The 15,662-nt window shown below is 40.7% G+C and overlaps 2 protein-coding genes across 5 annotated transcripts; one reads left to right on the forward strand and one right to left on the reverse strand.

Moving 5' to 3' along the window:
• The first annotated feature begins 1,916 nt into the window (after positions 1-1,916).
• On the forward strand, positions 1,917-12,894 carry nxf1b (nuclear RNA export factor 1b). Of its 4 annotated transcripts, XM_027031114.3 has the most exons (21): positions 1,919-2,172; positions 3,214-3,427; positions 3,590-3,764; positions 3,915-3,998; positions 4,191-4,295; positions 4,727-4,807; positions 4,971-5,040; positions 7,238-7,326; positions 7,542-7,649; positions 7,764-7,873; positions 10,739-10,775; positions 10,954-11,025; positions 11,154-11,209; positions 11,306-11,413; positions 11,551-11,609; positions 11,795-11,910; positions 11,989-12,031; positions 12,127-12,199; positions 12,309-12,491; positions 12,579-12,639; positions 12,732-12,894. In XM_027031114.3, exons 1-21 carry the CDS (start codon positions 2,139-2,141, stop codon positions 12,768-12,770), a joined length of 1,917 nt encoding a protein of 638 aa, XP_026886915.2. In that variant the 5' UTR covers positions 1,919-2,138; the 3' UTR covers positions 12,771-12,894. The 4 variants fall into 4 exon arrangements, with proteins under 4 accessions (XP_081575622.1, XP_081575624.1, XP_081575623.1 ...); XM_081719498.1 differs by having other exon boundaries at positions 1,918-2,172; positions 11,795-12,031; XM_081719497.1 differs by having other exon boundaries at positions 1,918-2,172; positions 12,579-12,894.
• Positions 12,895-13,286: 392 nt separating this feature from the next.
• prdx5 (peroxiredoxin 5) lies at positions 13,287-15,662 on the reverse strand. Its single transcript, XM_081719500.1, is given in 6 exon segments — positions 13,287-13,422; positions 13,792-13,853; positions 14,708-14,839; positions 15,053-15,084; positions 15,087-15,186; positions 15,651-15,662. Coding segments are annotated over 6 exon segments (372 nt in total). The 3' UTR covers positions 13,287-13,388.

The raw sequence follows: 15,662 nt of genomic DNA on the forward strand, positions 1-15,662 counted from the left end.
TTATTCACTATTCTCTGTTTACTCATTTGAATTCCCCATGACCACGCAAGCCTACAAATTCAATCGTTCAGGTCAGGAATTACAGCTGATACTGATACATCTACACTAACCACTGAAGTTGCACATTCAGTGATTTCAGGTTTTATATTAAACCACTGACTTTTTTCAGAGGTGACTAAACTGTTTATCGTTCCATAATGATGATAATGGTGATGATGATGTTAAGTTGTTTCTGCCAGGTACACTGATATGAAGATGAGATGTGCAGGTCATTTATGAACTGATTAGGTGGTAAAATGAAATGTGGCAACCTTGAGTTTAGATCATATAGCAGGTTAAGGTCAGAATGGCAGCTTGTTTGTCATTCTGGCTTTTCAGAAGAACACATTTCAATATACCAATGTAAGATTTTCACAAAGACGCTTCAAAGGCTGGTAAGAGTGCCTCAGTAAAGTTGCTAAATGTTGCAGATGAACATCCGCAAGGATGATTAAACATGTTTATGATCTCAGCACAATACTGTTACATTGCCACACGACCAGATCCCAGTCTAGTTGTAAAATTCTCATTTCCTAAACTCTGAGCTGTTTCACAACTGAGCAGCAGGGATGCAGTACATGCAGTACATGTAGATTCACCAGAGTCTACGAATAACATCCAGGCCAAGAGGTGCATGTATACTGAATATGGACAGAACCTTGACCTGCTGGATTGTGTTTCATGCTAGGCAGTCTCAGGGTCAGCATGTAGAATTGACATGGTGAAACAGTGAAGCTGAAGTAAACAGTTATTTTCCCAAAGCAGAAGTACCATACATGGTACGGCAAGCTGCAAAGTACTTTTAGTATTACCTGAGACTGTGTTGTCCTGAATTTATGACATGATGACCTGTAGAGACATGACCCATAACCCAGCTGGCCTTGCTGTAGATTGCAGTTTTTCGCTGGTTACCTCTGCAACTTTGCAGTAAAAACTGGCAGAATAAAGTTTATTTACAGTTACTGTTGGCCAGTGGAGAAAAAGCAGCAACATGTGAGGACATGTCAACATATTCTCTGCATGCTAACCACTAATATCCAACTCATTCTTTATTTATCATGTACTATGTAACGATCTTTAATTATTGACTTTTATCAACATGTTAATCTTACTTCTGCTGACTCTACAGACAGTATAGTGAAGTATGATAAAAAATTAAGTCAAGCTCTGATATTACATTATATACACTTTCCTATTATTATTATTATTATTATTATTATTATTATTATTATTATGCTTTTTTGTGTGTTCATGACAAGTGTAGAGACAGTACAAATTGTTAAATATAATAGCTAAGTATAAAGTCAGAACGTATAAAATCTCTGCTTAAACTAAGACACGGTTCCTCTACTTAAATACAGATGGAGTTTTTTTTTCCATTTCTCTTGTTTTTGAGATCTTGTTGTCATGATCCTTAACACCATAACTCAACCCTAGGATGGACGCACCCTGACTAGAGATAGAGAGTGTATACTTTCGATTTGTTAAATGCTGACCCCCAGCTCTGTGATTTATATGGTGATTTAGAGTTCTGACTACAGTCTCACACAGAACGGATGTACATCTCAGAAAGGATAGTAAACATCCTCTAGGTCTTCTGTCTTATTGAATAATGTTTTTAGAGTCAGCAATTTATAAGGATTAGGCTTTACTTGAAACCCTGGCTCAACTGAGATCACATGACCGTATAAGGTAATTGTGTATCACACTTTTTCAAACAGTTCTGACATATTTTATCAAACTTAAAGCCTTGTGAATTAGTTTATCTTTGTCAATATGCTGAAATTCAGTGGCTACAACACTCCCCACTTTTGCTTCATATTGTCTGCTTTATTTATTTACTGTATTTCCTGGTTCAAGCAGAAGGTGGCAGTGTTAAGAGAAAACGCCTATATACATGTAAGAGTACGATTGCGTTTTGAAAGCCCCTAGTAGAAAACAAAGCGACATCTTGTCCATCTTGCAAAGCTCTCCCAAAACATTTAACTATCTGTTTTTGTGTAACACTCACCGACGATTTTAATCGCTTTCGTTTACGGAGAATCGGGTAATCTGATTTATCTTTGTGATAAATTACTTAGCTAGCAGTGTATCCTAAAATGGCGACAACAGACGAATCGCGATATTACAGCGGTGAGTAAATAACTTGCTATCTTGACCTAGCCGTCTTCTCCAACTGAGTTGGTTTATCGCTAGCTTGCTAACACGCTAAATAAGTGTAAATAAGTGTTTTATGTAGCTACACTAGTTAGCTAGCGAAAAGTAATGTTTCGTGCTCCGTGCATTTAATCCCTGTTTTCTAGCCAATTGTCCATGATATGTAGTCATGTAACAAGCTAGTTAACGTAGGTTAAGGTTAATCCCTCTCAGTGTTAGCCACAGCGTGGCCCAATGCTACTAACCTAGCCAGCTACGTTAACTACAGAGCATTATGTGGCTGACTAGAACAGATAGCTGCTTGGCTCTCTGTGTAACTAGCGTTAGCTGAGATGCCGCTAAAATGTTGTTTACAGCACGCTGAGTAAATGTAGCTGGTTAAATTAGATAACTGGGTAGTTTGCTTCATGCTAGCTAGCTAGGCTAACTTGTGTGTTGGCTGTATGTCAGCGTGCCTTCCGTTGTCCACTTTGCTGAGGCAGTTGTGCAGCGAATGTGAAAGCTAACTTGGCTTGGTAACTTTCAGTTATAGTAGGCCACTGTAAAAATACCAGTGTCCCCATAAACCAGATCAGGAATGGTCATAATCACGTCTTGGATGCCCCAAGACTTAGAATATTTTTGAGAACTCGATAAATTGAACGTAGTTGCTGAATATTCTGCGTCGCAGTAATTGCGTTTATGCACTTGAATCCTGAGGTGAAACACAGTGCAAATTAGAATGGGAGGATGCATCCGCTGTAAAGGTTCATAAAAACGACACTGCTGTTACAGTAGCCGTTACATTACAATTTAATGGAAAAGATAATAAGCGTTTTAAACTTAGTAAGCGTGTTGCAACGGTATAGTTATGCGCAGTGCAGCATAGGGCGTCCGACAGAGGACAGTGAGCATGCTACAGAAAAAAACACGCTGTTAACAGCATGCCATATTCCATATAATTGCTAGAATCAACAAAAATTCAGTGAGTGCACATTTTTGCAGGAAAAGGTGAACTTCATATTTATTGTGTTTTAGAACATGATGATCGTGTTGGAGGACCCAAGCATCGGCACAGGAAAGGCAGGGGACCATTCAGGGCACCTCTGTATAGTGACCAGATGTCAAAGCCGAGGCATCGGGGAGGGCATGGAGGAGGCGGAGGGCCTAGTCCTAGATTGAGATTTGAGGATGACGATGGGGATGTAGCCATGGCAGATGATTCTCATGATATTGGATTGCAACGGAGATTGTGAGAATATGTTTGCTATTGAATATACTGTGTCCTTTCTTTGTCCTGAATGTTTATAATGCTATAATTTTCCATTGTGGATCATAACTGTGTGCAAGAACATGATTCATCTGACGAAGTGTAATGGAGCACAGTTTCACACTCTTGCTTATTCCTGGACAGCAATCCTTACGGGCGGCCCCAGAATCGGCGCGAGGGCCGTAGGGGAGGAAGGGAGACTGGAGGAGATGCTGGATCTCACCGGGGTCGAGGAGGCAGAGGAGGCAGTGAAGGAACAGGAGGAGGAGGAGGGGCAGGAGGGGGAGGTGGAGGTCGCAAAAACTGGTTCAAGATGACTGTGAGTGTATTCTGAATTGCTCATGTCGCATATCCATCTCTGTCTACTTCCTGACAGGCTGCACTATAACCTTGTACCCTGTTTGCAGTGGCTCACCTGAGAACAAAATATTTATTAAACTGTAAATTCTTTGCCTTTTCTATTTGTTAGATTCCCCATGGGAAAAAATATGAGAAACAATGGCTTCTCTCAGCACTTCAGAGCATCTGTTCAGTGCCATTCCACGCTGTGCATGTAAGTTGCAATTATATTGTATTGCTTTAACTTCACCTTTAGGTAATATTTTCTTCAAAATTATGAAATCAGTTTATGGCGAATGAATAACATTCATTTTTCGTAGGTAAAATCATGTTTGTCAATACATGTTTATGGAGTTTTTATTTAGTGTATTTATTGAGTCAATAACTATACTTTTTGTCATTACAGTATCATACAGATGGCAACAGAGCACAGTTCTACATTGATGACTCTACAACAGCAAATGCTTTGGTCAAAGTTTCAAGAAAAATCACAGACAAAGAGGGATACAAGGTACAGAGGCATACAGTTTATTCAGCTGTGGCCATTACCATGGAGTGGTAATTTTAGTCTTGGCCTTGCTGTGTGGATTTTTAGCACTCTCTCTCTCGCTCGCTGTCTCTCTCGCTCGCTGTCTCTCTCGCTCGCTGTCTCTCTCGCTCTCGCTCTCGCTTGCTCTCTCTCTCGCTCTCTCTCTCGCTCTCTCATATATTATATATATATATAAAACGCAATTTGTTTTGTATGTATACAAGGTTTCCAGAGAAACAAGATGTTTTTAGCTGTGAAGAATAGTGTGTCCTTTCATTATAAGCCAATGCATTGGAATTATGTGCCTGAATGTGCTAAGATGAAGAGTGATATATTTAATGCAAGGATATAATGTTTTTTATTAAGAGTTTTCTTTAAAACTATTCTGTTGTTAAGTGGTCTCTTCTAAACAGGTAACGGTCTTGATGAATTCCTGTCCACCGCCAAGCTTAATTCACCAGGACCTAAAGCCTGAGGATCTTGAGCATCTGAAGGTGAGAAATACTAAAAGAGTTTAACACACACATTTTGAAGTATTTGTAGCTGAATAACCCAGCCTTTTTGACATCATTCATCATTGTTTATAGAATTTCGTGTAAATCATTGCCTTCCCACTGGATGATGTCATGCAATAAAGACTTTATTTTCTGTTATCAGCAATGCATGTCCAAGCGTTTTGATGGTTCACAACAGGCCCTTGATTTGAACAACATAAGAGTGGACCCAGGTAGGCCCCTAAAAATATTTAGTTAGTGTCTCTATGAATCTAACTCCTGTTGTATTAAATTCATTGTTTTTGTTTTTATATATATTACACACTGTGTGTGTAAAATGTTTAATTGAAGTGAAATAAAAATTAGATGTGTATAAGTTTAAGGACAAAATGAATAATCAGTAAACTCATACCAAAGTTTAGTGTGTGGCAATAATGGAAGCTGAAATGTTAATGTTTCAGTTGGTGCTGTGAAAGTATTTACCCGCCTGGGTAATTAATGAATAATTTGAATGAGAATCTCATCTCAGATAGATGGGGCAGTTTTACTGCATGTTTTATGGCAGGGCCTTGACTTTGAAGATGTAATCTAGGACTGTATGGCTTATTTTGTGAAACTGTATCTATGAGACCTGTGTTATGTCACAGATGCCTTGATGTTTGAAATTTAAGTGGCATAGTTGCTATCAAAAAAAACAACTGAGTATGTGTGTGTGAATTTTTTTGGGATCAGAGCAATCTAAATCATCTTCACATGCTATTCTTACTACCTAAGTGAACCTGGGGGACACAAGATGGCGGTGTGCTAGGGTGCACAGCAGCTACAGACACAAAAGCTGCTATTTATTGTTACCTGCAACCCAACCCAGTTTATTTGTTTCCCAAATCCTTCATGTAATCCACACACATGGGTGTCGAAGACACCAGTGCGCAAGTCTACCCACGCCAGACCCTGCTACAGTTCAGAGACCAATAACCAACCTGGAAGATGACCTGGAAATGTTACACAACCTTGACTTGCTATAGGGACCAGCCCTCCAGACCTTAGCATAACCTGATGCCAGTGGTCAGGGGAGGGGATGTCGTAAGCTATGCATGAGGAAACAAGTGTGATGAGAGGACAGAGGTCCATGCTAGGATAAAAGCTCACCCTAGCCGACCGCCTACAGTTCACATATCCTCACAACCGAACAACAACAACAGATGATGCAATTGTCACTACCACTGGGAGACCTCACTCATTGTGGCTCAGGAGCAGCATCTCCAGCAACACTTCACTGAGCATTAGCGCCCCCAACCCCCCGTCCCACCCCACCTCCCATATGCTCAGTCCACTGCTAGCCCATGTCTCAAACCACATAATCAAGTTTGGTGATGACATGACCAAGGTGGGTCTTTTCAACAGGGATGTAGAATCACTGTACAGAGAGGATGCTCAGCGGCTGACTTGTAACTGAATGTGGTTAAAAGAAATGGTTGTTGATATCGGGAAAGTATGTGGCGATCACTCGACATCAATGGATCCCCTTGGAAATTCACAGGCATCAAGTTCCTTGGTGTCTACATAGTGGAGAACCTCACCTGGACCCTCAGTGTCAGCTGCATAGGTGAGAAACCCCAGCAGTGCCTCTACTTCCTGAGGAAGCCAAGGAAAAGCTCAGCAGCCCCAGTCCTCAGCGCATTCTACAGAGGGACTGTAGAGAGCAACCTGAGCAGCTGCATCACTGTCTGGTTTGGGAACAGTGAGGAACAGCAGAGATCATCATCAGGGTCCGTCTGCCCTCAATCACGGATGTTTTCACCACACTTTGCATCTGCATAGTCACCAGCATCAAGGATGATCCCATGCACAACTCTATCTCCCTACGTTTTGGAAGATGTTCCAAAGTGTTCGGGCCCTTACAGCCACACTGGGAAACAGTTTCTTCCCTTGTGCCATCAGACTCCTCAACTCTGAGACTGACCACTAAGAGTTAACAAATAATGTATTCCATTTAACAAATACTGTATGTATGTGTGTATGTATGCATTTCATATTTATTTTTATATTTGTTCCTTTGTGTTGCGTCATGGCCCTTTAGGAACATTTAATTTGTTTAACTGTGTATTTGTATATAGCTGCAATGACAATAAAATCCTCTTGGCTCTTCTCTCATGCAAATGTCCACCAGCTGGCATAAGACTGATAATTGCTCATTCTCTAAACATGTTTTAGTTCCACTGGATACAAATATTTAGTGTACCTTCAGCAGTAACCTGGGTAATTCCAAATGACCATAATCAGTAGGTTTTTTAAAAAATGACCATGTAATACTGACACTGTGTACCACAGCTGAACTTGTGGATTGCGGCTAAGGTTTTCTGTGTTTTATGCTACATGTAGAGGGAACCCAGAAAATGTTAATGTATTGCTATTTTTTAAATTTATTAGATCTGGTGTCTCAGAATATTGAGGTGGCATTGAACAGGAAAAACTCCATGCAGGCAGTCATCAAGATAATTGAAGATAACATTCCTGAGGTACCAAAAATTTTTTTTATTTAAAAAAAGGGTTTTTTTTGTTTGTTTTTTTAAAAAACATAAGTGATATAGAATGAAGAAATGGGTAAAAAGCACAGATGATAAACACATTTAAGTCTTTGAGTCCAAGTTGTCACATGAAAAAAAATAGGCAGAGCTTTGGTTTACTCCGGGTCCTCATCCCCTCTGTTTAAACATTTCTCCCATTTCCCCAGCTGGTTTGTTTAAACCTAAGCAACAACAGGTTATACAAGCTTGATGACCTCGCTGATGTTGTCAACAAAGTCCCCAATCTGAAGATTCTGAACCTCTCACACAACGAGGTATGCAGGCATTGCTCACAGGCCTGAAGTTTTGTCCATTTGGCTTATCTTTTAAAGCTTTCTGTATTTAAAACACCCCTGTCGTTTTCTGCTGTTCCTCTTTGTCCTCTGCAGTTAAAGACGGAGCGCGAGCTGGACAAACTGAAGGGACTGAAGCTGGCGGAGCTGTCGCTGGAGAGGAACCCCCTGTGTGACCATTTTAAGGACCAGGCCGACTACATTAGGTCAGTCTTTACGTCATCCTCTGTCCCAAAGTCATGTAGAAGACGTGGGATGGCTGCGGTTTGGGTGAGTGAATGTGTGTGTGTGTGTGTGTGTGTGTCTGTGTGTGTGTGTGTGTGTGTCTGTGTGTCTGTGTGCAAGGGAGAGCGAGAGAGACAGAGCACGCAAGCACACTTCGTACACCTTGCCCCAGAAGGCAAATGAGTCCTGTCTGGCAGAGCCAATTAGAACGTTACACAGGAGACAGAAGGAGCAGTGTCTGGGAAATTAGGAAAATGAAGTAAACATCTCATGTCCTGCTCTATCATAGCTCTAGATGAGAAGTGTTACTTAGCTGTTTTGCAGAGCATAATGTAGGATAATAATCCATAACCTGCACAGTCAGCACTGACCTATAACCTATTACCATGTCTGGTCTTGCTGAGATGTGTAAGGTTGATCACTTTTACAGCATCTTTGTCAAACAGAACGATGTGATGCAGGACATGTAGAAGACTTGGGAGGTTGTTGATCAGTTTTTCACTAAGATCATAAAAGCACACGGATACAAGGCTGATTGATAAATCATATTATTTATACATACTTATGTATTTAATAGCAAGTGTACACTGGCACTATGCCTCATATTTTAAATGTATAACTATGGTACCTGCAAGTTTTTTTTTGTTTGTTTTTTTTTGTTTTCTTTTTTCTTTTTCTTTTTTTTCCATTTTCTCCTTTATGCTCTCGCTCTTTCCACACCTACCTCTGTTCAGCAGTGCTGTTGACTGTTGCTGTCTTTACAGTTTACTGCAAATAAACTAGAGAAAATATTTAGTTCATTTGTAGACCTTAGTTAAGGCCACACCATATGTAACTTTCTCTGAGATTCTCTGAGATGGAGCCAGTGTGCATGTGACCACTCAGAATACCCAATGCCCCTCCTATCCTGAGGGCATCAGGCCTAAGATGATTCTAGAAGACCAGGAAAAACGTTTCTGAGGAGATTATGCACTGTGAAGTGCCCTCGTACTCTCAATCCCTCTGTAATGCTGCCACTTCATCCCCTCCACACCTCATTGGGTTTGGCTTAAATCTGGAAGGCTGCTGATTGGCCAGTGAGGAAGGCTGGTTAGCCAACGACGGGTAAGATCCCACCACAAAACCTGGGACAACCTAAGGCAGGCACAGCCGCGAAACTGGCCAGAGGCACGCAACGTAGAACAAAGAGTGACTGTCACTAGGAAAGAAGAGGAGGAAGGTGTGAATGGCCTGTCATGGCAAAGCAGAAACCTCTTGGGTGGAGGAGGAGAGAGGGAGCAGGTTTTTAAAAAAAGGCCCTCAAGCCAAGCAGTGCTCAACACCACCACGACCTTAAAAGCCTCAATTAGAGGTTCTGGGGCGTAAAGTGGGAAGTACAACTCCATGTCCACTGTATGGAATAATGTGATTGTTTAAGAAAAGGCGGAATGCTGTTTCTTGGTCGTTTCTGAAATGAGGAATGCTGGTAACTGAGCTTTGTGGGCATGTTCTCCCCTCACGATTGCAGGGAACATCAAGTTCTCAAACTACAGTTAAAGTAGGTTAGCATGAAATTAGATCTAGCTGACTAGGCTCATCAAAACTCTTTAGGTTCATTCTTTTTCCTTGAAAGAAAACCCTGCCTTTTTTAAATGCAAGGGCAGGGTCCAAATGTACTAGGGTATGTGTTTCGAGACTTTTGTCTTTCGATGTCCATGTTTTTATTACTACTATTATTATTATTATTAGCAGTTTTCTGTATAGAAGCTCGGTTTCAACTTCACTGCTATTATTTTTTTCCCGCTTTGTATTCTTTATGCTGATCTTTCGTTGCATGTATTTGCAAGGTCTTCTGTTCTGTAAAGCTTGCTTATACGTTTTCAGCATATTCATACTGGCATATTCCTCAGTTTAGTCTTGCATATTGACCTAATTGGTCATTCACCTGTTGAATAGATAATGTGGAAAATGCAGTACATGTAATTGGTTTTAATATGCTGCTCCTATACAAAGTTGAGCAAGATAACATTATTTTATGGTCTTAAAATACAAAATGTAGTTTAAATATGATTTCTACTAAGACATTCTGTTTTTTAATTAATTTAACTGACAAACAACCAGCTCAGAGCACCTAAGCCAAAAATACTATTGTTTTACTCATTCTTGCTAAACCCAGCAACCCTGAAATGGTCATGTAGTAATGGCATGTCAGACTGAACTCACCATGGCCCCTGAGAGCTGTCAGCCCACTTTCTATGCACCCAAAAGTACTGACTGTGTCCTGCTGGTGTGAGTGTTCATACCCAGCCACCTCCACTACCCCAAACACTCCCCCTTCCCCCACTACCACTCCTCAGAGCCTGCGTGTGTCAGTGTGTTTCAGCGTGTAGTGGGGCCTGTGGTGAGTATTGTGGAGAGGTAAGTACCATGTTCCTGTTTGGGGGGTAGACAAGCACTGTGAGAAGGATCACTGAACTTAATTGTGGTTGATATCTTTGCTGTGTCTTTGTTTTGGATGCTTGTAGTGTTTCAGAAGACTTAGAAGAAAGACAAGGATTAAGTTTTTATATCTCTCTCTGTCTCTCTCTCTCTCTCTCTCTCTCTCTCTCTCTCTCTCTCTCTCTACCGGAAGCCATCTGGCATATATAAGAATCTCATGTTCACGAGTCATTAATTTCTCAGTATCTCATATTTTATTTAAATAATCCCTGTGTTACATTTTGTACTCCGTGGTGTTGTCACCACTTGTTGCTGTCAAGGTACCTGTAAAAATGGGCTGTGTGTGTGTGTGGAAGGGGGAACAATGTACAATCTGCAGTAACTGTCATATTGTTTTGTCTTCTTCTGTCTTTGTGATTGTTGGACAGTGCCATACGGGAGAGGTTCCCCAGACTGCTCAAACTGGTAGGCCCAGCTCATCACTGGTTTAGCCTAACGGGCTTGGCCAACAATTCCCTTTACCCACCTTATCGATCAGTATCATACAGTAGGAAAAGAGCCCCATGTGAGCCATTTCCTGGTTCATCAGAAGAAGAGAGTTGCTTATCTGTTACATCTCCATTATTTCATTCCTCTGCCACAGGATGGACATGATCTTCCTCCACCCATTGGCTTTGATCTGGAGGTTGCTCCTCCAGGTCTCCCCTCATGCAAGGTAATAACAGACTCCATGAAAGTATCTCATATTTGTGCATTGCTTTGTGAATTCTCTAAATGGCTTTTGTTTGTTTCTGTTTAGCAGTTCGTATGGCACCTAACCTATTTATTTATTTTTCAACTCAGCCTAGTTACTTCTGCTCAGAAGAACTCAAGATCCTCATCTCGTGCTTCTTGCAACAGTATGTCTGTTCTCTAAACCTTCAGCATTGGTCTGTGTTTGTGAGCAGTGTTTCACTGAATTTAACTATGCCTTTATTTATGCCCCCCTGTCTCAGATATTACACTATATATGACTCGGCAGACAGGCAGCCTCTACTTAATGCCTATCACGATGGAGCAACGTTCTCACTCATCATCCCCTTCTCAATACAGAACCCTTCCAAGTACAGTACATCTACCACTCTGTTACATCTGTCACCCACATGCTAAGCTCTCCAATACATCTGAATCAGACACGGAGAAAACGGTAACTGTTACGTGTTCATTAAAGCATTGCATGTCCTCTTATTCATCCTTGTAGATGCAGTTTAGGAGAGTACCAGAAGGACAGCCGCAACATCAAGCGGGTGAAAGATTCCAGTAAGTGGCAGCGATTGCTCGAACACATCGAGACTTGTTTGCTTGAATTGAGACAGAATCTTCCTGTGATGGCAGTGTTTTCCAGACACTTGAACTCAAACAATCTATACCCATATCCAAAGTAAACCTGGAACCATTGTAAATTAATCCTGTGCCGTCATAATCCTGTTTGTTTTCCCCTTCAGCAACACGGTTTCGCTTGCTGAAGCACACGCGTCTGAATGTGGTTGCGTTCCTAAATGAGCTTCCCAAGACCCACCACGATATTGCCTCATTTAATGTCGACGTGAACACCTACACTGTGAGTAAATTTTACAGTATTGAGCATAGTTTGCATTTGTCTGGACATCTTGACATGGCTGCCGTTTCGTCCTGCCAGAACACGCTGTTGTCGTTCACTGTAAGTGGAGTGTTCAAAGAAGGTACGTTCATGATTTTTGCTTTATAATAAAAGGCTGCTGTTGGTCATTTCTATTGTCCATTGTAGCTGCTAAGTTTATTTGTCTCCCCTCTTAAGTGGACGGTAAATCCCGAGACTCTTGCAGAGCGTTCTCTCGGGTGTTCATTGCCGTCTCTGCTGGGAATGGAACGTAAGACCCCCTCTTTTGTGCCTCTGTGCGATGCAGAAGAATTTTGCTAGACCTCAGTGTCACCTTAGATTGCACCATAGGAGCAGAATTGTGTGGACTGTGCCCTCAGGCTGTGCATCGTGAACGACGAGATGTTTATCCGTAACGCCACGACGGAGGAGATTCGGCGGGCGTTTGTGGCCCCAGCCCCCACTCCCTCCAGCAGCCCCGTGCCCACGCTCTCTGCTCCACAACAGGAAATGCTCTCTGCTTTCTCCCAGAAGTCTGGCATGAACCTAGAGTGGTCTCAGAAGTAAGTTGGTCACATTTTATCTAGGAAGTCGTGATGGTTTGGACAGTGTACAAGTGTACAATGATTACTGGAGTCTTCTTATTGCAGGTGCCTGCAAGACAACGACTGGGATTTTGACAGAGCTGCTCAGATTTTCACAGACCTTAAGGTACTCAAGCGTTCTGTACTTCCCATGTTGCACCAGTGCCTACAAAGAGTATATATACATGTGTGCAATACTATTCATTGCCTTTTTTTTAGGTGCAAGGAACAATCCCAGAAGTCGCTTTCATAAAGTGAAACTTTTTTCCCTCCCTCTTTTTTTTAATGTTTGGTTCTAATGTTTTGTTCGTTTTGTTCTTCACGCCGTGGCTTTGACTTTGTGTTTATAGCTGATGTAATTATTAAAATACCAATTTAATTATTTTGTGCTGTTTTTTTCCCCCCACCTTAAACATTTGCTAACATCATGTACCAAGTTTGCCAATGTATGACTGTAGCTACTTAAAACAGCAAAAGGAGAGGAGTATTTAATACCTCCTATTGTACAGCCTCTTAATGAAATGTCATTTTAATTAAATGTTTTCTTGAATACCCAAACAGCCACTGCAAAACTGCACCTTTATTTTGTGGTAATGAGGCTGAGATGAAAGTAGCATTCACTGAAATTCAAAAATTTTGATATTGTCTAAAATGCTTCTAATCTTGCTGAGCCATTTTCTTAAGGTGCCATTGTTTTTAACCATACACAACTAGAAATGTTAATCTGTGACGAGTTCTGTAAGAGCTGCAATATGTAAGGCTACAGTTGATGGTATGGCTCAGGAGCAGCCAGTCCTGTCTACCCTAGACCAGGACAGAGATGACATTGGAAGCCAAGCTGCAGGTGAGGCCAGTGCCATCAGGCTCCACATTTAGCTACACCACGCCGTCCTCCACTAGCATGGCATATCTAGACAGACATGCATCAGAAATAATGAAATCTGAGGTCATGCCACTACATGGTGATTTACAGGTGTGTTAACTAATTTGAGTGGCCATAGCCAATGCAATGTACCAACAGCATGAGCAAAGCAATGGACTAGAACTCGTTATAAGAGAGAAAAAAAAATCTGCTTCAGAAAGGCATACTGGACAAAGTTAACAGCTTAATTCACTCAAACTCTTAAAACAAAAAGCATGTTTTTAAAGTAAATTTGTCACACTTACTCTACATTATTATAATGAAGCAATAGTCACTGTGTTTAAAATGTGGGTTTTATATCCACTGGAGATTCAAGTATAAATTTACTGTACACAATTGGACAAACATGTGACCCACCTCTTTGATCTCTTGTTACTGAGCACCTGCACAAGCTCATTATCCTGAAAAAGATCAACTGCCTACATAAAAGGAGAATGAAAAATATAATTGTAAAATCTATATAAAACAAGGAAAGGGAGCCAAACATAGTAAAACCTTGACCTCTTGCCCAATCTGTTACTAGTGAAAACAACTTGGCATGGAAACCTCCATACAAGTTCTTGTCACATGAATAATGCTAATAAGAAAGCTAGGTGATAATAAACCAAAGGCATGTGAAGTCTTACTGCAGTGAAAGCTCCTATTGGATCTGCCAGCATTTGTACAACAAAATGGAAAACAAGTGATATGCAAACCAGAACTAAATATTTTAAATGGTTCTCTATGAAGTGTTTTAAATAATGCACAGATACCTTCTCAGGGACAGTTTAGAAAGAAAAAAAAATCACTCCTAACAAAGTTCCATTTCTATTTGGCAACTTCCAAAGGTGTAGGGTGAGAGAGGAATTTACAAGGAAATGAACTTCAAAAACCAGTTTGTGATGCAGCCAGTTGAACAGAAGTTGTCAGACCTGTCAAGCATCTTATGTCAATTTTTAAAAGAGCTTTAAGAGAACTTTTATGAAATCCAAACGTTTTGCACAAAAATTTAAGCCATACAATGCCCTGTGTGTTTATTAACATGTTTTTATAATTTTATATCTACATATGATCTCGTTATCATTATATAGATCTTATCAATACTTTTAATCTCACTATATATATATATATATATATATATATATATATATATATATATATATATACATACACACACACACACACACACACACACACACACACACACACACACACACACACACACACACACACACAAACATAAAAGTTTGCTAAGCTTAAATGACTGAGTCCCCTGCATGCCTGTCAAGCTCACCTTTCCACCAGTTCCATGCTCCTTGCCCCATGCGGCCATGACAAATGCATCATTCACAGAGATGCAGGCTACCTCCTGCACACCCTTACTCCTCAGCTCTTCAGCCTTCTGCACAAACCCTGGCAAGTGAGTCTGAGACCGGAGGATCAGGAGCAAGATAGAACGCACACAGACAAAAAAAATCATATAGAGCAGGATAGCTATGGATAGTCTAGATCTTGTAGTCCATGAGAATAAAATTAACATGCTGGAGTGCAGAGCAGCAGCATCACTTAAGACTACAGTTGAATTAAGGGCTCAGAGGGTGCTGTGCTGCAGGATGGATTGTGAGAGTATATAAGATACCTTGGAACATCCAGGAGTAAAGGCCCCGGGACAGCAAACAGTACTCCCCTTTTCCCTTGAAAGAGTTGATTCATGTTTACTTTCTGCTCTGGGTCTTCCTCCTGGACCTCAACTGCTGGGAGACTTTCTTCGACCTTGGGAATGGCGATACAGATTAAAAATGTTATAATAAAAACTATTGGTTTTCTTGGTTTTTCTTAGAGAAAATGATTGAATTCTTAATTGTGCGAATTGCGCATGCGCGTTATCTGACTGGGGCGTAGTGTCGCGTCGCGACAAGTCAACACACACATCTGATGGTGGCGTTATATACTGTACCAAATGTTTTTATTTTAAGACATTTAATTATGCCATCACTCTCTAGGGTAGTCGGATTTACAGTGGTCAATCTTCTCAATAACTTTATTCTATAGGGTCAAATAGGTCAAAATAGTTCAAATGGAAAAATCCTTAATAAAAATAGTCGGGACAATCTGAGATATTATCTTTAGGTTGATTGCTACACAGAAAATGCTTACAGAAAATTAGAATCTAAAAATGATTGAACCAAAACACACAAAACAAAACGGTCACGAAATTTAAATTTAACTAATCTCACCTTGATTGGCAT

This window comes from Electrophorus electricus, chromosome 8 (assembly GCF_041902795.1).
Source record: "Electrophorus electricus isolate QZ-2024a chromosome 8, ASM4190279v1, whole genome shotgun sequence".
Classification (NCBI taxonomy): domain Eukaryota; kingdom Metazoa; phylum Chordata; class Actinopteri; order Gymnotiformes; family Gymnotidae; genus Electrophorus; species Electrophorus electricus.